At 36.4% G+C, this 25,116-nt stretch overlaps 1 protein-coding gene and 1 non-coding gene across 2 annotated transcripts; one reads left to right on the top strand and one right to left on the bottom strand.

Annotated features, from left to right (window-relative positions):
- Window positions 1–5,978: 5,978 nt before the first annotated feature.
- LOC145118283 (small nucleolar RNA R71) lies at window positions 5,979–6,085 on the bottom strand. The gene has a single exon (XR_013713242.1). It is a non-coding gene; the product is annotated as a small nucleolar RNA R71 (small nucleolar RNA).
- Window positions 6,086–7,112: 1,027 nt separating this feature from the next.
- On the top strand, window positions 7,113–7,502 carry LOC145113399 (uncharacterized). Its single transcript, XM_079049500.1, has one exon. It carries the CDS (start codon window positions 7,113–7,115, stop codon window positions 7,500–7,502), a length of 390 nt encoding a protein of 129 aa, XP_078905626.1.
- Window positions 7,503–25,116: the final 17,614 nt, after the last annotated feature.

The following is a 25,116-nucleotide window of genomic DNA, read 5'->3' as shown; positions in this document are numbered from 1 at the left end:
CAACCAATATTTAGCGGGTGACGAACTTGCCAAATTTACTACCTTCTGACGTCGATGAAGCGTGTGGAAACCACCGCAAGGTGTAATCCTTGTACTACCGCAAGGTGTGATCCTTGTACTACCGCAATGTGTGATCCTTGTAATAATAATAAGAGGTATAAAACTAAGTCATACAGTCGCAGCTACAGACTCATGGTAGCACAACTTTAGAAGCATTATACTTTGTCGATATACAATTATGAATGTCAAGTATAAGTTCCCCAAAGACTTATACTCTAAGTATAAGAATCTAGTAGGTATATTACTTGTATATTAAGTAGACCACTACACCTATCCTACTTACTCGTATAGAATTGAAATAGATTTATACGTAGCGGTTTTACTCGTATAGAATTGAAATAGATTTATACGTAGCGGTTTTACTCGTATAGAATTGAAATAAGATTTATACGTAGCAACTTAGTTTGTATGGAATTACAAACATTTATATTTATAATATATGAGACTTATAGGTATATACTTATTTGGTAAGTAAACGATTATACCTAGGATATATATATATATATATATATATATATATATATATATATATATATATATATATATATATATATATATATATATATATATATGTATATATATATTAAACATTGGAGAGTCAAAATGATACTTTCAAAACTATACTTTTGAATTGAGAAAAAGTACTATTTCTACTTAGAGTCAAAACCTGTGGACTCACCAGCTTTATGTTGACGTATTTTAAATTGCATGTGTTTTCAGGAAGTTGATAACTATGATACGAGAAATGACGTTACACTGCCCGGTGTTTCCGCCGACGGCCGGGGTGTGACATGCCTTAACCAAGGAACCAAGGGATCATGGTAAATCCAGACACATCGACAGAAAATACCACTTCATCAGACATCGGGTAGAAGAAGGACTCCTCGTAGTCAAGAGGGTATCGTCAGAGGAGAACCCAACAGATCCTCTCACAAAGGGTCTGAGCAGGGTTAAGCACTTACAGCATGCGAGGAGCATTGGTCTGAAATACGATATAAGTTTTAGTGATTAGATAGATGTTTAGAAACTTGTAATAGATAAATGTAATTGACATTTGATGATTAATTAATGGAGATTTATTATGAGTAAAGTTTACTATCTCGTGTCAATTATTTACTATTGTTTCACTTTTGCATGTTTTACTTCCAGAATAATTAGATTATTCAAATTATCCATAATCGATCATACTTTGGGAGTAAGTTATGAGGTTAGGCTGTCATGAATTGGTTGTAGATTGTCTAAGTGCTTAGACATAGCAAAGGCTTGTTGCAACGTTCATGAGTACTTCTGAAATAAGATTTGAGTATTGGATTGAACCCACGCTCATTTGAATCACTTCAAGGAGTTTATCACGAGTGATTATGAAACGATAATATCGTATAGTCTTTAAACCGAGATATATGAGTTGTTGTTTACAAGTCGTTTGTGCATTGATAATGCGTAAATGCATCAGTAACTTGATGTTATAAAACGTATTGATGTGTATAATTTGATGAGTAAATAGTACAAGCATATAAGTCAAAGTTTATATGTTCCTTTTATCCTAGGAGGGTAAAAGCGATATCTTGGGCCCCTCGATGATTTTGTGTTGACTTTTGTGTCGGGCCCGGTCAGGACTAAATTGATGTGCTCAATTAAGTTCTATGTCAAACAAATCGGAAGTTGGGAAACAAACTGTTGGACATTGAGAATGATTATGTTCCATGTCTTTGTCTATACGATATCTTGTAGATCGGAGGATTATATGATCCCTTATCTAAAGGACGTGTCATTGACTAGGTCAGAGTTCGACAACGGCTTTTGAGAGCTACGATTGCTAATCAGATTTTGAAGTCATACTTGCAGTTATAGTTATTAGACTTATCCAAGTGGAAGACTGTTGGATTAGGTGTTTAAGCCCATAACTATAATTGGTATGTACTTGAACCGATAGTAGCATGGTCCTTTTGGGTTGCCTTCACCATAGCAATTTGATAGGATGAGTTTTGGAGAAAGAGGTTAATTAATGATTTATTAATATATTATAAGAATAATATATTATTTGAGAAATCATAATATTTAATTAGTATTGATCAGAAATTAATTTGGAATTAATTTAGTTATCAAAAGAGACTGATTAAAAGAACGGGGACTGATTATGTAAATCAGTATAGTTGTAGTTTGAGCTAATGGATCCTATTGGTATAGGGTGGACGCAAATCTATTGGAAGCCCATAGAGTTTTAGTCCAAGGCTTACCGTATGGGGGTCCATGTGTTGCTTAGGGCCTAAGCAAGGGAATTAGGGTTTCTAGGTTAAAACCCTAGCAGCCTCAACTATAAAAGGAACCCCCCAGCCTCATGAAATCGGCCACTGCTTCCCTAGAAGAAACCCTAGCCGATTTCTGCCTCTCTCTCTTCTCCTCATTCTTTGCATGTGGTGTTTGCGACTCCTTAAGAGGTGCAACGCTTGAGGCACTAAGCTCTTAAAGGTCAAGATCAAGGAAAGGATTACTTCTTACTACTAGTTAACAAGAAAGGTATTCTTCTAACCCTAGTTTGTTTATTAAATCCGAAAATTGTATGCTAGATTAGAGTTCTTGGTTTGGATAATTGATTTGCATGTATAACTTGAGAAAAACCTCGATCCAAAGCAATTAGGGTTGCATGTGCACCATAGGAATGTTGTAATGCTCAAAACCCAACATTTACTCTGATGTTTGTTTGAAACTACAACTTTATACTCTGATTGTCCTTTTGATGAAATGGTATTTAAATGGTTTTAGGATATTCGAAAATGAAAATTTTACTCTATGTTTTGGGACGTTACATTTTTATCGGGAAACAAGTTTTAACCTTCTATTTCCATACTTACAACGATTTATTCCATCTACAATCCTTTTGTTATTACAACATAGGGGTAGCACATCAACAGATTAGGGGTAGCACCTTAACAACTTATCCTATAAAAAAATATAATCAAAAAAATCAAAAGTTTTACAATGCATGGAATTTTTTGGGGGGTGACATGTGCTACCCCTTGCTACCACATGGGTTCGCCATTGCAAGTTGTAAAATGTGTGTCATAAATTTATGACACGGAAATACATAGCGTGTTCCTTTTTGACTGGTGCTTTAAAGACACATATTTTCCTGTCATATGTAGCCTTTTATGACACACAATATGTTTCATTAAAGGCTTATTTTCTAGTAGTGTTTTATACATCGTTTCCAAAAAACCATTAACTCTACATCTATTGGGACTTTTGTCATCTTGTACTTCATCAGGAAGGTTAATAGGTGATTATATGTTCATTTTGGAGTGTTAATCCAACATTAAGATGTTATATTCTTCAATGATTTGACCTTAGGACTTTCAGAAGTCCAAAATCATGCTTCCAACTTCCATACACACATACACATATACACACACATATGGAACCAATTTGAAGCTTTTACAAAAAAATAATAATGATTATCTAGACATGTATTTGACCTACCCAAGAGCCCCGAGTACCTTACATAACATTATAGAAACTAAATGGCAAGTCCTTGTAACCACGTGAAAATTTATGAGTATCACTTTGACCATTCTCTTGAAAGACCATGAAGATCCATCACATAATGTTTCCATGTTCAGCCCCTCGGACATGACATGACCATACCACTATCTAAGATGACCATATCTTACTTCTAGTAGACTTTTCAAACTTCTTTAATGATATGTGCATGATTAACTATATATTTCTAATACTTTTAGCTATAATTATGCTTAATATGGGACAAAAGATACTTAATGTGTAAAAATTGTGGTTTGTAGCTGCGAAGACTTGTTTGGGACAAAATGGAAGCATACGAGGAGCTGGAAACAGGAAACGGGAGTTAAAACAAAAAGAAGAAAAGAAAAGGTATGAAGACCATGTCGTCGTGCCTTAACCACGACATGGTGATTAGAAGAATCGCGACCCTTATGCTGACGTGGCAGATACGGGATTAATACGAAGACCACATCGTGGTGGTGGCCAACCATGACGTGGTTGTCAGATTTCCTCAATTATAAAATCTTGGACATTAGGTCAAAATTAGAGGCATGCATTCAGTTCTCTGAGGTTATTTGAGACTATTAAACCCTTAGAAACCCAGAGGAAGTCGAAATTCAAGAGAGCTCAAGGATTGAAGAAGATTTAGAAGATATTCAACATTGATCTAGTTGGTTTGCTTAATAAACTTATGTCTAGCTTATTTTACTTAGATCTAATGTGTTTTTCTGCTATAATGAGAGGTTAATCACCTTTTACTTTTGTTTGGTGATGATGAGCTTGATACTTATGTGTTGATTTCGATATTGGATGATTATTATTGATTTTACTTGTGTTTGATATATATATAAACCCTAACATGTTTTAGTTCTAGTTTATATTGCATATAAATCAGATTTTGTGTGCTAATTGATCATATTAATTGCATTAATTTATGTCCTAATTGTTTATGATCATTAAATAGTTAGAGCTAGGATTAATCACATTTTAGTTTAAGTAATTAAAGCTAGTAACTTTAACTGTGTTAGAGAGCATAATTAGTATTAATTTGTGCTTGGTTGCTTGAATTGATCATAGGAGATTAACTCATATCATTCATAGTCCAATTGTGCTATTATCAGTTTAGTGTCTAACTTGTGCATGATCAGTGCTTCGTCATTCATAAATTGGTAGGCCCAGATATTTAATCATAATAGTTAGATAATTGGTAATCAATATAATCTATCCATAAGAAATCAACCATAGGAGAAAGTGAAATCGGATATATAGGAAGAAGTATTCTTTTAATTCTTGAAGTTGCTTTGTTTTCGTTGCTTGCTTGTTTGCTAGTTGATATTAAGTTATTATGATACTGAAAAATCAGTAACCCCCCTAATCATAGTTTGTTTAATAGTTTAATTAGAAGTAGTTAATTTAATTAATTGAATACTGTTCCCTATGATCGACATCCGACTTACCTGAGCTAAGCTATAAACTGTCTAGGTATACTCCTTATAGGTGCATAGATAGTAAAAGTTTATTAGGTTATAAATTTAAAACTAAGAAGGTACTTTGTGCACATCAAAGTTTTTGGCACCATTTCCGGGGAAAGGCTTATTTGTTTATTTGTTTATTTGCTTTTAGTTATTCGATCCTTTTTGTGGGGTAAAAACCACAAGAAGTTATTTTTCTGCATTTAGTTGCGTTTTTTTTGAGACGCAACCATGTCGTGGTTATTTTCACCACGTCGTGGTCTCACTTCAGTTATGTTATAGTTTATTGATTTTTATTCCTTTTACTCATTTTTGTTTTATTTTTGTTCTGTTTTGAGTGATTTATGACCCGAGGACCTAAAACTCCTATTGTTCCTCCACTTCAAGACCCAGAATCCGCTTTTACAAAAAGAAGAAAGACAAAAAAGTCAACAAAATCGAACAAAGGATTTGAAAGCTTCGAAAGGACGCCAGATAAAAAAGGAATTGGATACGAGCCAGAATCTTCTACTGAAGGAAGTTCAGACGATTTAGAGTTAAAGATCGAAGAAGAAGACAAAATGACGGGCATTACGAGAATGACGATGGGAAACTATAAGAAGAGGATACGTGAAGAACATGGACCAGGTCTAGTTCCACCCGAGAGAAGTTTTGAGCTCAAAGGACACATTTTATCCATGCTCAAGGACATTCCTTTTGGCGGAAAAGAGTATGGAGATGCTTTCAAGAACATTGATGAGGTCAAATACACAACCAACTATTTTCATGTCTCTAATGTGCAAGAGAATCCGTTTTACAAAGGATGCTTCAGTCACATTTACCGGTGAAGTAAAGGTGTGGTTGAAGTCGCTTGCACCAGGATCCATCTCTACATGGGCTACTCTTCATGATGCTTTCATTGAGCAATTTAGTCCACCTTCGAATATCTCAAAGCTCAAAAAGAAGATCGCTAACTTTCAACAAGAGGTGGGAGAGTCATTGTATGAAGCTTGAGAGAGATACAAGGGCTTTCTAAGAAGTTGCCCTCAACATGATTTGAATGTTCAACAAGAAGTTTCCATCTTCTATGATAGAGTGAATATAACTACTATACAACTTCTTGACTCACAAAGGCCTATGACGAAGAAGGAGTCGGCAACTATAAAGGAATTAATTGACGAATTTGAAAAACACTCACGAGAGTACCACAATCCACAAGATGATGTTACAAGAGGAAAAGGAGATGGAGGGAACGAGCACATGACTGTGTTTTTAGAAAAGCTCGAAAATACGGATAGGCGAATGACAAAATTAGATCAATCCATTCTTGCCATAAGAGTTGGTTGTGACAATTGTAGTAGTCCACATTTGACCAAGGATTGTGATTTGGATGAAAATGGGAGTAAGAAGGCACAAGTGTTCTACTCAAGTGGTGACAAGTATGATGAAGATTGGAGAAATCCTAAGAAAGAGTGGTTACCATATGAAGAGTACAACAAACAGAAAGATGAAAAGTATGGACAAATAGGAAGAGGTTTCTATCAAAAAAAGCAACCAGCACATGAAAAGAATATGTATTTTGAGTCGGTACTTCATAGATTCATGGAAGCATCTGAAAAGAGGCATGATACAACTGATGCTAATGTGCGAAATCTTCAAGCTTCCATTAAGAACATTGAAACTCAACTTAGGCAATTGACCACAATTGTCAACGAAAGATTATCACCCAAAATTCAAGACCCAAAATCACAACCTCATGTCATGGAGATCTACACCAAAGAAGAGGTTCATTCTCAACCAATAATGACCCATGAAGCAACTAGAAGTTAGCCCAAGTCGTGTGTGGAAGATTAAAGGTCCGGAGCCAAAAGATGAAAAAATGAATTGCTCTTTGATGCTTCACTACATCGTGGTGATATGACCACGTCGTGGTCCCGAGCTGAAGAAAATTTTGATCTTCTTCATTCGTTTCAGCTACCATTACCATTCCCATCCCGAGCACTCAAACATTCTCTAGAGCCCGAATAAAGGAAGTTTATGGAACAAGTGCTCTCACTCTCAATCAACACCCAATTCCTCAAATCAATGGAAAAACTTCCCAAGTTGGCAAAAGATGTAATGAGTAATAGAAAGGAGTTGGAAAAGGCCTCAACAATAGTTCTTAATGAGTTGTGTTCAGCTGTAATTATCAAAGGATTACCAATCAAGATGGGAGATCTAGGACAACTCACATTACCTTGTGAATTTGGCAACTCGACTTCTATTAATGCTCTAGCCGATTCGGGGGAAAGCATTAATCTCATGTCGTACTCTTTCTATCAAAAGCTCGGATTACCAAAGCTCCAAGACACAAGGATGACCATTTGGATGGTGGATCACTCAACTACATACCCACGAGGTATAATGGAAGACTTACTAGTTAAAGTGGGGAAATTTGTTTTTCCGATCGACTTTGTGGTTCTTAATGTGAGTTAGAATTGAGTAACGAATACGTAATCTATCAAAGAAAACAGGAAAAACACATCATGTAAATATGATCTGATTGGCTTGTATTACTCTGTAAAGAGTACAAGATATTCGAGAGTGTTTACAAACTGAAGAGCACAAAAGTTACTCTCGACTCTAATACTTACCCTATTTATAGGGTACAACGGTCACAACAAAAAAATACAAGGTCTATACATTATAACATCGAAAACAAAATGTGCCTTGTAAATACATATAGAGTCGAAATCATTCTGATTTTGAACCTTACCGACTCAATGTATTTTGACTTCTCACTCTCTACATTTTGACCCCTACAATCTCCCCCTTAGCGAGAGTAGTCAAAATTATGGCATAGGCTTCAAAGTAAGAAGAAGTACATTGCGAACTTCCATATACCACAAAATTGCCTTTCGAATCTCTGCCTTGTCTTCAACTTCATTCCTCGTGCAATTGTTGATTTGAACAAGGAGATTGGTATATTGGGCATTCATATACCTCTCTAAATCACTAACTTGAAACAAAAATTTTGTCAACTTCCCATTCTTGTTCTTTCCTCGAAATACAACCCCAAGTGGCTGATGTATTATCTACCCATCTTTATACTTGTCAATATTGATCTTCCCTTTCAGCAGAGATTGAGGAACTTTTGAAGGCTTATTGACAGCTACAGCAAGCTCAATATCCGTAATTGTTAGGCATCCATAATAGTTGTCTATGAAAACTTTGATATGAGCAAAACCAATGATAAAATCATCCTTATTGGTTTCAGTTAGCTTCGAAACATCCACATTACTTAAAATCCTTGTCACTATAACCAAGGCATTTAAGTTCACAAGTGGGAAATCTGCAATAAAAAAACTCACAAACAACATTGTTCGCTTATAAGACCACATAGCGAAAATTTTGTAGAAGACCTTCGAACAAGTTTTCTCGCATTATATTCATCACTTTCACAATCTTCACTGATGACCATACTTCTTCTTCTCTTTTCCCTAAGACTGCATGGAGACGTATCTTCAATCTTTTGAACTCATCTTTATCATTAAATTTTCAATAATCTTGAACTGTGAAGATGTGAACAACATGTTGTTTATTGGGAAGTCAAGCTAATTGAAATCAGTATTCTCAATATCATAGCTCTTCTTAGGCACCTTGAGAAAGTAATCATTCAGCCCAATCGAAACAATGCCCTCAATTGTTTTGTAACACCACTGCTTGTTGGGATCACCCTTGTTCAAGCCAGGTGGGTCATTTTGTCTTCGCGTCATTATACTATTGATTTGCCTTTGCTTTTCTATTTCAAGAGCTTGTTGCTTTTTCTTCTCTTCTTATGAAATAACCACAGAGATAGCTTTCCCTTTATTGATTTGATCATCTTTCGAAGTTAGTGGCACAAAAATTGAACTTGAACCTCCAGCTCCTTCGTTTATTGTGATCCCTTTTGTTAGTGGTCTTGTTGTTGTTGTTGTAGAAGTTGTGGTCAGCGATATGGGAAGTGAAGTCAGTATTTGAGTGGAACTTACTTTCCCAACAACAACCCCTTTCTCATAATCTTTCGAAGAACCAACTCCTCCACATCCTTTCTCTCCCCCTTGTGACACTTGCACCGCACGTGGAACATTTGTTGGTAATCGAAGAACAAAATCAAGGATGGGAGAAAACTCTGCTTTGATATTGGTCTCAATGGTCAAAATTAGTTGAGAAATTGACTCCTGAGATACTGATGATTGATTGAAAATATCAGCTTTCGAAATAGACTCCTTGATACTAGATAAGAATTCTTCGAGATTTACGAACACCTGAGAATCCTTTTTCGACTTTGCTTCAAGCTTGTTTGAATAGTTAATGTTAAAATCAACAAACTTTATAATAGAAGTTGAAACAACATCAACTTTGCTATGCAACAAAGTGTACTTTTTCTTCATCTTTTCAGCCTCTTTGGACATCTCCGATTTGAGTTCAGCCACTTTAAGATCCACAAACTCTTTCATCTTCGTCACTTGTTCAACAAAAATATCATGACGCTCTTTTGCAACATCATGAAGCTTCTGTATTTTGTAATCAAAGCTTTTGGAATGAACATCCAACCTTTTGACTTGTTTATGTTCAATGCTTTCAACCAAGCTTCGAAAGTGATTCTATTGAGATTTCAACAAATACTCCATCTCCACCCCAGTGACGAAATTCCTTCCCCCACTATCTGCTTGTATTTGAAGAAGAAAATTTATTTTGGAGTTAAGGATTTTGAATTGTTTACCTGACATGATCATGTCATCAGGAACATTATCCTCCTCAGGATTGAATTAGATATCAACAAAAGACACCATGATCTCATCATCATTTGATTCTTCTTCATGGATCAATCTCTCAACTTCATTGGATTGAGAAGAGAAGAGGGTGGTAATTGGTTCATGCATGATCATGGAGTATGTTGGTGAGATGGTTGAAACTGGTATTGAAGTTGGGATGGGTGATGAAATCGGTGGTAAAGAAGTGAATGTTTCAAATGTAGAAGTTTCGAGGGTAGATGAGATGATGGTTGATGTTTCAATAGTAGAACTAACATAGGATTCTTTGTTTTGCACCCCTTCTCCCATGTTGACATTTGTGTCCTTATTAGATCAGTCCACAGGGATGTTTGGATTTCGAACCTCCTCTGTATTGGATTCAGTATGCGAAACCCCGGGTGGTATGACCGTAGTCTTCTCAGGGATGGATGTAGTTGTTTGATCATTCGAATTGATGTTTGTATCCTTATTAGATACGTTTTTAAGTGACATCAGGATCTCATTTCTCCTCGAAATTCGAATTGAGAGCAGAATCCCTTCGAGGTGACCCAATCACAGAATCTTCAATGCGAATATCCGATCGTCCACTATCATTGTCATTATCAGTTTCAACTTGACAGTCACTTGATCAAATGGATCCTAGTGCTTTTGTTTCTTCTGTTGCAACTTCTGAGCCATATCCAAGGCTTGACATTTATTTAAGGCAGGTAAGACAGGAACAATTAGTTCTCTGAACAACACACCTCTCCTATTGAACTGAGGCTTTCGAATCTTTTTAAAACCCTTATGAGAAGAATGAGTACGTGAAGAGTCAACTTGCATTTGCTCAGTAGTTTTGATTTATGGTTCTTGAACAGATTGCCTGACTGGAGAATCACGAGGTTTCTTTGTTGGTTTCTGGGTACACTTACGAATGCCTGATTTTGAAGGAATAATTTCTTTCGTAACCTCCTCTACCATAGTTTGTGGTTTCTTAGCATGCTTCTTCTTCTTTGGAACTTTAGCAGCTTTCGAAGAACCCCCAACCCCTTTCGATGGAAGAACACCAATAGAAACACCAGAGTTAATTGAAGCCAAATACTGTACAAGTAGTGGATTTTGAGGATCAACAGGCATGAGCATCACAACTAGAATACGAGCAACTATAGGAAATATGGCTGGATCATCAACACTAATTCGTGGAGCAGCCATAGTAAAAAAATCAATAGTTTCGACATCATAAGGAACCAAAATTCCCTCTTGTTGATAGACCTCCTTCAGAATCAGACTCCATTAACGAGCGCACGAAACACCATTAGTCAGGTTGGTGTGAGAAATTGCTATGCCAAATTCCTCCCAGAGATGTGTGGCATAATCCACATCCAGACCATAGTACAACCCAACAATAACTGAATAAATTTCCAGTTTGGCATTTAACCCTGAACTTCGAACTGTCAAGCATCGTAACACGATTCCAAAGAGAAAACTCCATATTTAGGGAAGACTCAACTTTTTAAAGTGACTTATTCCAGTCATAACTGGTTGATGCCCCATTTCATTGAACATGTGAAAAACTTGATCAGGAGAAACTTCATAAAAAGTACCTAAGAGAGGCAATTTCATGATTTGTTCAAAATGCTTCCTCGTAAGCTTTCTCGTCTTTGAATTCGTCAGTTGAAACGTGAAAACCTTCGTGGTTTTGTTGAACACCGCAGTAGAACCAGCAAGAGAAATCCATGACATTAGAACTACGGATGTAGAAGACAATGTTGTGGATAGAACAAAGTTATTTAGGGTTTGAATCAGCATTCGTAAATGCTCTGGATACTGATCAATAGTTGTAACCAATCGAAGATTAGTATTCTGAATCTTCATCATAGGTTGTGTGACTTCTTCTTCATTAGTTGTGGTTGTTGGATCAACAGGTGTTTGAGGAGCAACCATTGTAGTGATTGCAAAGTTTGTTGAAGACGATGAACAGTTGGTGATTTTTGGGAAATTTGATATGAGAGGATAAAGTCTGAGAATGAAACCAACAATTTCGTTTTATAATCGATGGTATTTTTGAATTTGAACCGGTAACCAATAATACACTGCCACATATTGTGTTTGTTACTTAACCGACACTGTAAAAAGCTCCACGTCATAAAAGTGATCATCTCGTTTTCCTCAAATCCTGTGAAAATCCTGAACCGTCATGTCTATCGGATCTTTCGTTGTTCCCAACCGAATAAGAACCGCGACATTTTTTGAACTGTGATCCAAGTACAACTTGTTGATTCGATACCAAGAGAACATCATTCCTTCGCATAGAGGTAAGGTTCATTCACTTTTGGGATTTAAAAGCGAAATCATATGCCAGAGTTTGCGAAATCTTTGTTTTGAGTTGGTAATACTCAAAACCTCAAGGATTTCAGTGCAATTGTGTGCCAAAGAATGAGAGAGAAGCAAATTAAAAAAATGTGGGTTTTGTGACATCAAATTACATTTGATACGAAAGCAGTTGGATCCTGGGCAAAGATCTCTTCATTCGACATGAAGAGAGATGTCGAACTGCTTGTGTGGTTTCCCGTGAATTATAATTGAATACTCATTGATGAGAATCGAAGGGCTTCTTTTCCATTGGTTTCGAAAGGTAGGGACAATTTTGCTCAACACCACAACTTAACATAAATGTGATTTAATTTGAACAATATTACTTGGATGACCAGTGTAGTCAAGAACAAGTATGGTTGGATATGATTTGAAATAACAAAAATTCAAGAAAATATTCAGATGAAAATCACATTCCAAAAAAAATAGGATTGGATTTTGTTGGGAAAATATGTGTTGGTTTTAGAACATTTCATCAAGATCACGCACGTCGAATAAAATATGATTTTGAATATCGAAAAGGTACTGAAACAAGTGTTTCGTTAAAGTCTTGATAAAAAACGTTCACCGTGAATTCATTGATAGTTTAAGATTTTAGGTTTCAACATCATCACGGAAGAATGACTCGGGATCATAAACGCAGAGTGTTTTCATATCTACATGTTGGTAGGTTTCAACCAGAGATGTCGAGGATATACATCGAAGTGTGTAATCATGAAAGAATTTTTGGTGAAAAAGATTTTGTTTAAGAACTCATTGTACCTCTGCGAAATATATAGACATTGCAGAAATCTATTTACTCAATATGAGAAAAGAAAGCTAGCTCTTCGGCTAATGTGAATATAACCTAATTAGGAAGAAACTTTCGCAGTGAGTTCCATTAAGGCTTCGAACACATAAAGTCTATGAGGCTTGAGGTCAACATACAACATCATGCTTCTAGGGACGCTTAACTAGTACATTAGTTCGAATGAATATCTGTCCCCTTGATGGATATGATCATTGAGCATGCACTGCAGCAACACGTTGTTACAATGAGACACGAATTGTTAAACAAAATATGAAATAAAAACAAGAACATCTTTTTGGATTTTTGTTTTTAGAAATCAAATACAAAAATAAGAAAATCTTTTGGAGTTTTGATATTTTAAAAAGAACAAATAAAAAACACACTTTTAAAATGTTACCAAGAGACGTTTGACCTAGCAGTTAGCAACCCCCAATTATGTTGCTCATCGAACAACTTTCTCCCCCAAAAAGCGAATTGAGGTAAGAATGATTTAGAGTAAAGTCGAATGCGAACTCTGAACGGAAACAATAACCTATTAACTGTACAGAAAAACACCAATGAAACGATACCTATTCAATCAAGAAGAACATGGAACGAAACTTGCTTCTATCATTCCCAATCCATTCAAAATCCTTATGAATGACTTTTCATCTAAAGGTTTTGTGAAAATATCTGCAAGTTGATCCGTTGTTTTGACAAAATGGACCTCAATGTTCCCGTCTTCTACATGGTCCTTTATGAAGTGATATCGAAGAGCAATGGGTTTGGTTTTCGAATGTCGGACTGGATTATAGAAGAAGCGAATGGCACTTTGTGAATCAAAATACAAAGGAAATTTCTTCGTATTGAGTGCATAATCATGCAGTTGGCTTTGTATCTAAATAAATTGTGATGTGCAAGCTGCAGCAGCCACATACTATGCTTCTGCAGTCGAAATCGAAACACAAGTTTTCTTTTTCGATTGCCAGCTCACAAGATTTCCATCCAATAATTGACATTCGCTAGCTGTGTTTTTTCGATCAAGTTGACATCCACCTAGATCCGCATCAGAGAATGCTTGTATAAAGAATCATGTCTTCGATGGATACCGTAATCCCAATGAAATTGTTCCTTTGAGGTAGCGAAAAGTATTCTTAACAAGATTAAGATGGGGTTCTCTTGGGTTCGATTGGTACCTGGCACAATTACATACATCAAACATAATATCAGGTCGACTTGCAGTTGAATACAAAAGCGAACCTGTCATGCTTCTATATGTCGTTAAGTCCGCAGCAGGCTTATCCAACAAAGGATTCAAGCGAGTGCCAACAGCCTAAGTACTTTTACTTTAGTGTTATTCATCATTCCAAACGTTTCAAGCAAATTGCGCGTAGATTTTTCTTGATTAATAAAGATGCCTTCCCTGCTTTGACGAATATGTAAACCCAAAAAAGTATTACTTTTCCCCATCATACTCATTTTGAACTGACTTTTCATGAGCTCCTCATTTTCCTTAGACAAGAGTTGATCAGTCGAACCAAAAATAATGTCATCGACATAAATTTGAACAAGCATCAGGCGATCCCTTACTTTCTTTCAAAATAAAGTAGGATCAACTGATCCTTGTTTAAATTAAGCAATTGTCAAAAAAAATTGGTCAGAGTTGCATACCAGGCACTAGGTGCTTGTTTCAACCCATAGACCGCCTTATCTAAAATATAACAGTGATCAGGATACTTATCATTGACAAAACCAGGTGGTTGTTCGACATAGACCGTTTCCTCTAGAACTCCATTGAGGAATGCACATTTGACATCCATTTGATAAACATAAGAATCCGTATGCGCTGCATAAGCAAGAAAAAATCATACTGCCTCGAGTCTTGCAACAGGGGCAACGGTTTCCTCATAATTGATACCTTCTTTTTGAGAGCAACATTTTACGACTAATCTTACATTATTTCGAATCACATTGCCTTCTTTATCAATTTTATTTTTAAAAATCCATTTTAGACTAATTAACGAAACATCCTTTGGTTTAGGAATTAACCTCCAAACTTTATTTTGTTCGAATTCAGCCAGTTCAGATTGCATTACAACAACCCAATTAGAGTGTTCTAATGCAACCTTTACTGTTTTTGGTTTTAGTTTCGAAATCAACACATTAAACATACAATATTCTTGATGAACATTCAACACTTCATTTTTGGCTCGAATTTAGGCTCATGTCAAGACTCCAGAATTTGGATCACCAAGAACCTGGTCCTTTGGATGATCTCGTGTCTATTTATCTATCGGTGGATATGCGTGATCAAAATTTCAAAAATATCATCCGCTTCTGAACCTTCTCTTGGATTCGAAATATTGTCAATGACATCATGAAAATCATTAGTTTGATCATTGATATTATGAGGATTCGATCCACGTGGCTCCTCCTCGACCAATGGATTTGAGTTTAGATGCTCCCCCTCGACATCAACATGGTCCAACACATGCTCCCCCTCAACTTGAGCTGTAGTTCGCATATGCTCCCCCTCAACAGTCGAATCATGATTTTCATCATGTAATGTTGAAATCAAGTGCTCCCCCTCCACTTGATCATCATTCGAAACCGATACTCTTTCTGTGACAACCGTCAAATTCCAGTCAAAGTTAAAGTCAACAAGTCAAACCGGTCAAACTTGATTAGTACTTGTATGCTAAAAGTTATTCTATGTATAAAAATGTGCATTTGTATGTCAAGAATTCAAGTGTCTCGAAGAATCTATGTGTTTAGCAATGTAAAAAAAACCTAAAAAGGGAGTTAAACGCATCAAAACACGACTATGGACCCTTTTGGGGACTTAAAACAATCATAAACGAAGCATAACGGGGTTCACGAACCTTGCATTGCGAGATTATACACTAATAATGACTAAAATTAAATCTCTCTCAACTTTTTATAGTCATCCGGGTCATCCCGACCCTTAACTTGGCCAAAAACGGCTTGAATCGGGGAGTTATATTGAAAAACAGCTAATTAGGGCCGAAACCCTCTTAGGAACCGAACCTCTTAGGGTCGAACCTTCTATTAGGACCGAAGGTCCCTTGTGAGGACCGAACTAAGCCTTCAGGACCGAAGTCAGCATCTCGGACCGAACCTCCTGCGAACCGAAGCCAGTCAGAGCCGAACCCTCCCTACGCCTGAAATAGACCGAGCCCTCGGTCCATTTCGGTTACCTTCCACTTTTGGTCCCTTCTCCCATCTTCGGTTCCTCCTTCTCCCACTCTCGGTTCTCACCTCCTAAGAGCCGAACCTCGTAGCTTCACTCCTTAATGCCCGGTTTTCGACTACTTTCGCTTCCTAAGCCCGTTTTTGACGTTTTTGATGGGGATTTTTCACCAAATTCATATTTTTATCATTTTAAACTCCCTAAACTCGTATTTTATTTATTTCTCAAGGATTTATTAATTATAAATCATTATTTTACATTAAGAGAAATATCTAAGGATGTTTACACCACAAGTGGGTTAAGTGTGCCCACTTGCTTTCCATGTGTCATCTTCTCATTTGTCCAACCCTATCCACATCACACAAACCAAGACAAACATCCTTTCATCTTTGCAACTTGCTCCAGCAACATCTATATAAAGAAACCCCTGGACTAACTTCTTGAATTCCTTGATCATTTCCTTCACTTACACACTTCTGTTACACCTCAAGAAAACTTCTTTTCTCTCTACTTCCAGCCACTTTTTGGAAGTGTTCTTGAGCTATTAATTCACTTTTTGGTAAGTATTCCATCTAAACTCAAGTGTTATTCCATGTTTTCATAATATCCTTGAATCATCTACACACATTTAACACCAAAAATCGTTCTTAGGATCATCCAACACTTCACGTGTTCATCAAGTGTTCTTGACTTGATACTCCTCGTCTTCAACCCTCCACTCTTCAAGAAATCACTCAAGGTGAGTTCATACCCCTACATTTTCCAGTTTTCTTTAGTTTTTAGGGGGGGGGGGAGGATACAAGTTAAAACACCAAAACATATTTGAAACTTAATTTGACAGCTTACAACAGAAACGTTGTGACCTGTTCACGAACTGTTTTACCCAAGTTAAACTTAATATTTTTCAAAACTGTTTAATATGAAAATATTTCAGGTTTATACCTTTAAAATGACTACTTGCACATCTCCATACGATTTTTCTACAATTTATGGTGATTTTTACAAAACTGTCTATCACTGCAGCAACAAAATCGGACCAGGTTGTGAAGATTAACATTTTCACCCTGGTTTCAGACCACCAAAAATTATTGGAAAATTTATGAATACAGTAGAATCTTTTTCCAAACTCTTCGAGTTTACGGATTTAGTTTTCTACTTACGATGATTTTTCTATAAATATTCTAAAACAGTGACAGTTAAGGGTAAAACTGTCAAACACAAGTTTAAGAGTTATTCACACCTTGTAACATGCTGAGCAAGGTGTGTAAGATTTTATACTTAGTATTTTCAATGTCATTTAATTGAAATAATAAGCCATGCATAACAAGGTTTCATTTAAAACATAAAACACTCTTGATAAATTATAATAGGTATAGTTTGGACACTTCGTTTAACAAAGAAACATTAACACAATCGATTTACAAAACGGGTATTTCATTACAAACTACGTGAACATGTTAATGAATAAATTTGTGAGACATTCGCCTTCAGGGTACTCTTATGTACAATAGAAAAGTCCTGTAGTTATAGCCAGAATCTCTTGTAAGGAGAGCGTGATAGTTGTGTATAGATCTATATTGGGCCTGCCAAACCCGCACCTAAGCTGCTTGCAACAGCTAGACCGGCAGGTCTGGGGTGACAAGTGTCATAACAATTCTGACGCCTGAAGAACGTCGAGTACGAGGTCTTCTAGTTTTAGTATGGTTATAACATCTCACATGGGGAATTAACAAAACACACAGTTCACAGGGATTTTAGGAGTCTTATTTAAATATAAAACCACACACACACAAGTATGACGATTTACTTACATATACTAAGTCTTGGTTCAGTTAAGACTACAACAAACCTTTAGAAAATATTGGATTTTCTGGAAACAAACTTGTAACAAACAAAGAGGAACATAATTCATTTTTCATTCATAAATTGCTTATGAACTCACCAGCTTTATGCTGATACTCTTTCAAAAACAACTTGTATTCTCAGGTAATCAGTAATACAGGTAACCACAAGATTTTTGAAGGCAAGACGCTAAGGCGCAAATTTCTTTTGAACTATTTTGACATCATATGTAATTTATTTGGAAACATGTATTTTTTTGCAACGATGTAACCTTTTAAATTATATTTATGATGGTTGTGTTTACTTTCTTCACTATGGTTATGATACTAAGCATGGCGTCCTCCGCCCCCGAACGTTTCCGCCGTTTCGGTTTGGGGGTGTGACGCTTTCGATATTCACTCTTGAAGTTGATGTAGAATGTGTGTCATTTTTTCCCTTGTAACAGTCGAATCATCAAAATGTTTTGATGCTTCAGGAACATGATTATCATCAACATGGTTTTCAACATCTATGGCCCTATCTGTAATTCCAAAAATCAAGTCATATTCAATATCATAAGAATTCATGATTTCAGAGTCATCATTTGTTTTAGCAATTATAGGCTTTTAAAATAAGATTGTTCGACTCTTTTGACGTAATAGTCATCGAATGTAAGATTGAAAGTTTCTTTGATCTTCCTAGTTAGTTTGTTCAACACCTTATAGGCAACAGAGTTGTGTGAATATCCCAAGAAGATTCCTTCATCAACTTTCAACTGAAATTTAGAAAGATTGTCCTTGAGATTCATGATGAAACATCTGCACCAAAAAACATGAAAGAATTTAACATTAGGTTTTTTTTAGTATTTCATAAGGTGTGATGTTGAAACGACGATGAATAAAAGAACGATTGTGTGTGAAACAAGCAGTCGAAACAACTTATGCCCGAAGATATTATGGGAAGTTCGCATAAGTAAGAATTGTTCATGCAGCTTCGCATAGAGAACGATTCCTCCTTTCGACAACACCATTTTGTTGCGGTGTGTAAGGAGATGAAAAGTTTTGCGAAATTCCCAGATCAGTCAAGAATGAATCTAGGATTCGATTCTTGAATACCGATCCATTATCACTCTTAATTCTTCGAACTTTCTTCTTCAAACTCAATTCTATGTTTTTGGTAAAGTCAATCATCACTTGAGCAGTTTTAGACTTTTGTCGAAGAAAGAAAACCCAAGTAAACCTTGAAAAATCATCAACAATGACTAATATATACTTCTTCTTATTGAGAGTCTCAACAGTCGAAGGTCCACATAGGTCAATGTGAAGAAGTTGCAAAGGTTCGATGATTTTGGAATCTATGACAATTGGATGACCTTGTCGATGTTGCTTTCCCTGTTCACAAGTAACACACAATGAATCATTATCAAATTTTAAGACAGGTAAGCCTAAAACAAGATCATTTAAAACCAGTTTGTTAAGATTTTTGAAATTAAAATGGGATAAACGTTAATGCCATAACCAACTAAGGTCCGAGGAGGCTTTCGACAACAAACACAGAGAGGGAATTCCAACAATAGGTTTTATGTCAAGAGTGAACATATCTCCTTTTCATTTCGACTTTAGAAAAATCTCCTTTGTTTCTTTGTTAGAGATAATGCTTCCTTCTTCATCAAAAAGAACCTGATTACCAGTGACCACAACAAGTTGCAAAACACTAATCAGATTATGTTTTAGTCCTTCGACAGATGCAACCCTATTCACCGTGAATTTTCCATTGTCACTTTGCCGTAACCTTTGATTTTACATTTGTTGTTATTGCCAAACTTTACAACTCCTGCATTGTCCAACTTTCAAAAATCTCTCAAATTCTCCTTCCACCCAGTCATGTGACGCGAGCATCCACTATCAATGTACCAATTCTCATCATATTGCTCGTTACATAGTACATGCGATCAATTAGAATAATTTAGGTCCCCAAGTCGTTTTGGGTCCTTTGATATTAGCTTGAAACACATTATGAAACGATGAACCTATAACCCAACTACGAACTTTTGACTTGAAACTGTCAATTAAGTCAATTTCATTGGCTTTAGGCATCGAACTGTAAACATTCAATGGGAAAGGTTCAACATTGATTTTCAGTTTTTCGTTCTGAAATCCATAACCTTTCTTCTTAAGAATTTCTTTCCACTTTTTCACAGCCGGATTAGACTCCTGTGAAGAAGAACTTCCACACATCGAATCATTCAAGTATGTCTCGTAAGCAGATTGAATTTTCTCTTGAGAGTACTTTCCCGACTGATATTGTTTTCCTTTTCCTTCTAGCTAATGATTGATGTTCTTCACATCACTTCTCCCTTTTAAACACGTTGCTTTCACCTTTTGCTTCAAATCAAGGTTTGGAATGTGGAGATTTTTAGGCTTAAAAGGTTCATTTTGCTTTCTTTGAACGTCCAATTTCTCAAATTTTCATTTTGGAAATGACCTTTTTCGTAGATTTTTGAAAACGATTTCGATAACCAACAACATTTTGATGAAAAACTTGTTGATTTTGTTGAAAACGTCTTTGATCATGAGTTGGACTAAATTTCCTTCATCCATTATTTTGAAAAAAAATTCCTTTGATCCTTGGTTTGAAAAAAACATCCATTTTCATGATTTTGACCAAAATTTCTTTGACTTTGATTTTGAACATAGTTTCCATTTCCATGATTTTGAACATTGTGTGGTCGAAATTGATTTTGAAAATTAGTTTGACTTTTTGGAAAACCATTTTGCTTTTGAGATGGTTTGTTTTGAAATGACATCTTATTTTGAGAAAATATCTGAACGTGTTCAGATGATTTTTGCTTAAAAACCTTTTGTTTTTTAAAGCTTTTACATTTTTCCAATAAGCTTTGTTTCGTTCTTTTGTATTCGAAACACCTTCCTCACAAACTAAATTTTCTACTTTTTCTTTGAAAACTTGTGTTTTACTCTTTTGAGGTTTTGAAACATTGGGTAAAGAATTACCACCTTTTTCTTTGTTTTTATGATCAACACTTGATTTTTTAGTTTTCACCTCCCAAACACGTTTTGGTTTTTGTTGTTGAAAAGTTGTTGAGTTTTTATTCAAACCATTTTCGACTGTGTTTTGATTTGAATAAAAAGCTTCTTTTGTCACTTCTTTATTGTGTTCCTCAACCAGTTTGTTCAACTCTGGATTCACCTTATCACCATTTCCTAAGGTGACAAATACTTGGTTTGGAAATATAACATCATTTGTACCCTTGAGTCTTGGATAGACTAATGAGTTTGATTCCAGATAATGTTTTCCTTTATGTTTCAACACCTTTGTGTACTCCGTTGATTCTTCACAGACCTGTTCGACCACAACTCTAGGAATAGGTGTTTCGTTCGAAACATCATCCTCATCGCTCACATAGTCTTCTACCACACCATGATTAAGAGGATCACAAACTTTGGATGTAGAAGGTTGATCACTGTTAACCTTCAACATTGAATCATGACATATTTCTTTGCCTTTAGCCATCTAATTGGCATAAATAACAGATAATTGTGAGCAATCAACACTCTCTTCAGCCTCAGTTTCACTGATATTATCATAATCATCTTCGATATCAGCAAAATTTTGTTGAGAATAAGATGTCGAATTCTCAGTCTTGTTCAAAATTTTAACTTGTTCATTTTTAGGTAGAGTTTCAATAACAATATGCACAAGATCATCATCATTTAAGCATTCATTAATCTTAACTTTTCCATATGCATATGAATAATTAGGAACTTTGTCATACCCATATAGTTTCTTTTCACAATCATAAGAAGTTTCATCTATCTTTTCTCTCTTATAAGCTAAGAAAGGAAGCAACTTTCGATGCTGTTCTTTGCATATGTCAGATGAATGACGCAACTCAGTCAATTTAGCATACAAATGTTTGGCAGAATTACAGTAAATATTCCTCTATTTAACTAACAACATGTTATCAGTCCTAACAGAATCTCTATCTACCGTAACACTCCTTAATTGAAGCTCTAAACTATTAATAACACTCTTCTTAACTTCCAATTTGTTTCGAACATCATATAGCAATGATTTCGAATGTTCAGCCTCTCTACTCATGGAAATCAACATATCATTAATATAATAAAGAGTATCATCAAAATCTGTCAAAACTGCATGATAAGTATTCGAAGGAATTTAAAGATATTCAAGAAGATTACGTGTGTTTGTTGTTATAGGAGATTTGTCAGCACTTGTAGAAATGAAACATCTTCCTGAGATCTTCTCCTCTTCAAAATCACCTTCTTCGAACTGTGCATACATAGTTCCATGCGTAGAATTTCACATCTCTTCATCATCAGACCCCGAAGACCAGAGTTGATATGTACCTTCGTCCTCATCTCCTCCTTTAGCCATCAAAGAGATTCCTTTGATTCGAAATTTTATCTCCTCAATCTTTCCTGCATAATATGCTTCATCCTTCACTCTCTACTTCTTCTCCTCCTTATTTCTCAACATACAGTCCTTTGCTAAGTGATTCGATCCATTGCGGCAATTGCAATCATAACCCGAATCACCTTTTAGCTTCATCTGCTTCTTCTCAACAACACTCTTTACTTCTTTCTTTTCCTCTTTTGACTCGACCTTTACAGTCTTTCCAGTTGAGCTATTCCCCTTAAACTCATTGTTGTTCTTGTACTTCAGATTGAACGGCTTTTTGAAGAACTTTTTCACTTTGTTATTTGAATAGTAAGCCACCGCTTCATCTTCAAAGTTAACCAGAAAGCCTTCTTCTTCAAGTTTATCTTCTTCAACAGATTCGACTTTAGAGTCCTTGGCAGTCACTTTCGACATCAGTTCCAATGGTCCTCCCAAGCTTAAATTTCCTTCTTCAGCAATTTTATTTATCTTACTTTCATGATGTAACACTTGATTCATTTTATTTTTCAGTTTAGACCATTGGGGTGTATTGGTTTGCAGAATTGGTCCGAAGGGGTGGGGGCAAAATTTTCAACTACGGGAAAGTTGGAGTACTCTGGGCGTACTCCTTGTACGTTGGGCGTATTGATGCAGGTTGGTTGTGGAGCTCATCTACGTACGTTGGGCGTACGTGGAGTACGCTTAGCGTACGTGAGTAAGTTGGAAACCCTAATTGTAGGGCTTGTACCCTATATAAAGCATAAGATAGCCTCTTTTGGCCTTATTTAACCAGCCTACATACCTTGAAACCCCTAATTTGTTCCTTGGCCTCAGTGTGGTGCGTTTGAGCTCTTGTGAAGCTTTTGGTGGGTGTTGTGCATCTTGAAGTGGTAGAAGAAGAAGCTTGAAGACTCATTCTTTGGAGGTGAGCGTTGAGATCCAGCTTTAGCACCTTCATTTCGTGGCTTTTGAGGTATAAAGTTTAAAGCATGTCATCTCATTTCATGGATCTACTTCTTGGCTTGTTTTTGGTCATTTTGGTCCCTTTGGTTGGTGATTGTGAGCCAAGGTCGCTTTTGGAGCTTATCCTTGTAGATATGGACATATTAAGGGTTTCTTAAGCATAAAGGTGCAAACTTTATGGTGGTTTTGGATCTCATGCATGTGTTAAGTCATTTATTAATCTCTTCTAAGCTCGAAAGCCCCACTAAGCCATGCATGCACATAAAGTTGGCAACTTTACGTGAAAAACCACCTTAGGGAAGTCATATCTAGGTTTTGGTTTGAGGTCTTAACTGAATAAGTGTTGAATGGAGAAGGTTGGTCAAGCTGAGGTGTATGCTGGGTGAACAAGCTGGTACATAGAGCATACAAGCCTCAATGTGAGTACGCTTAACATACGAGCTGAGTATGCCCCGAATACTCAGCAGTTGGGCCTTTGAAGGATTGGGCTCACGGTGTTGGTCCATGTTTGGACTATGGACAATTAGGGACTTTTTGGGCCATCAAAATATTTCTTTGGGGCTAATGATGTTTTATTAGGCTTTTTGTTGAAGGCCCATGAAGGGTTTTGTGCCCAATTTGGAAAATCGGTCCATATTTGGGCTTTGGGTGATTATTTTGGAAATTAGGCCTTTGGACAATTGGATTGGGCCTTGGCCTTGGGCCAAGTTAGGGAAAGGGAAAAAAGGTATTTTACCCTAGGTTAGACTCTTAGGGTGAGTCAGGATCTAAGTATTAATTGGATGATGTTTTGGGATTATAACGCGGGGATTTTAACGGGCTAGCAGCCATAGATTTATCTGTAGGATTTCAACCGTCAAATGTGAGTCTCCTCACTGTGTTTAGCGGGTCGAAGGCACCAATGACGACCCATGGTTTATTATGTTAGGATGCTAGATGTCTTCGTTACTCTTGCATGTGTTATGTGTTGGTATGGTCACCAGGAAAGGCCCGATGCTGGGCGGGGCCCGATGGTTATTTTGTATGCTATTACCTTGTTATTCTTATATGATTTGTATGAGGGCCCGTTATGCGAGTTTGGGCGGGACCGTTATACTCACTAGGCGGGGCCCGTTATGTGAGTTTGGGCAGGGACTGTTATACTCACTAGGCGGGTTCTGTTATGTGAGTTTGGATGGGGCCTGTTATGCGAGTGTGGACGGGGCCCGTTACATTCATTGGGTGGGGCCCATTACGTGTTTATTCCTCTATGGTATGTGGTACTTTGGGGAAACTCACTAAGTTTTTTGCTTACGGTTTTCATTTTATGTTTCAGTTACTTCTGGTTTCAAAGGGAAGAGCCCGGGATGATTGCAGAGCACACACCACTCGATTATGCAATTAGTGATTTACTCTGATAATGATGATGTATTGATGATATTTGATTACCTTGGTTTTATGACAATGATATGGTTACTGTTTTATTAATTTGAAAATGAAAGTTTTTCGGGTCTTATCTTTGGGATGTTACAATTTGGTATCAGAGCCTTGTTTTGAGGGATTCTGACATCTTCTCGAGTGTGTTTGAACTCAAACTGAGGGTTTGGTAAAGTTTTTCAAAAAGAAATGTTTTTTTTAAAAAAAGGGGGTTTTCTAATACAAAAAGGGTGTGGTGCATGCAATCGAACGAGCTCAAATAAGTTTTTCCCAAGATACCCATACATGTTATCTGATATGATTTGATTTATGAATCTATGAATCGCATGCTAGTTAGGACTAAGGATATTCTCAGTGTTTGCA

Source organism: Lactuca virosa, chromosome 5, assembly GCF_052849685.1.
Source record: "Lactuca virosa cultivar CGN04683 chromosome 5, Lactuca_virosa_CGN04683_v6, whole genome shotgun sequence".
In the NCBI taxonomy this organism is placed as follows: domain Eukaryota; kingdom Viridiplantae; phylum Streptophyta; class Magnoliopsida; order Asterales; family Asteraceae; genus Lactuca; species Lactuca virosa.
Note: the sequence above shows the minus strand (reverse complement) of the source record. Positions and strands in the feature narration are given on the sequence as shown.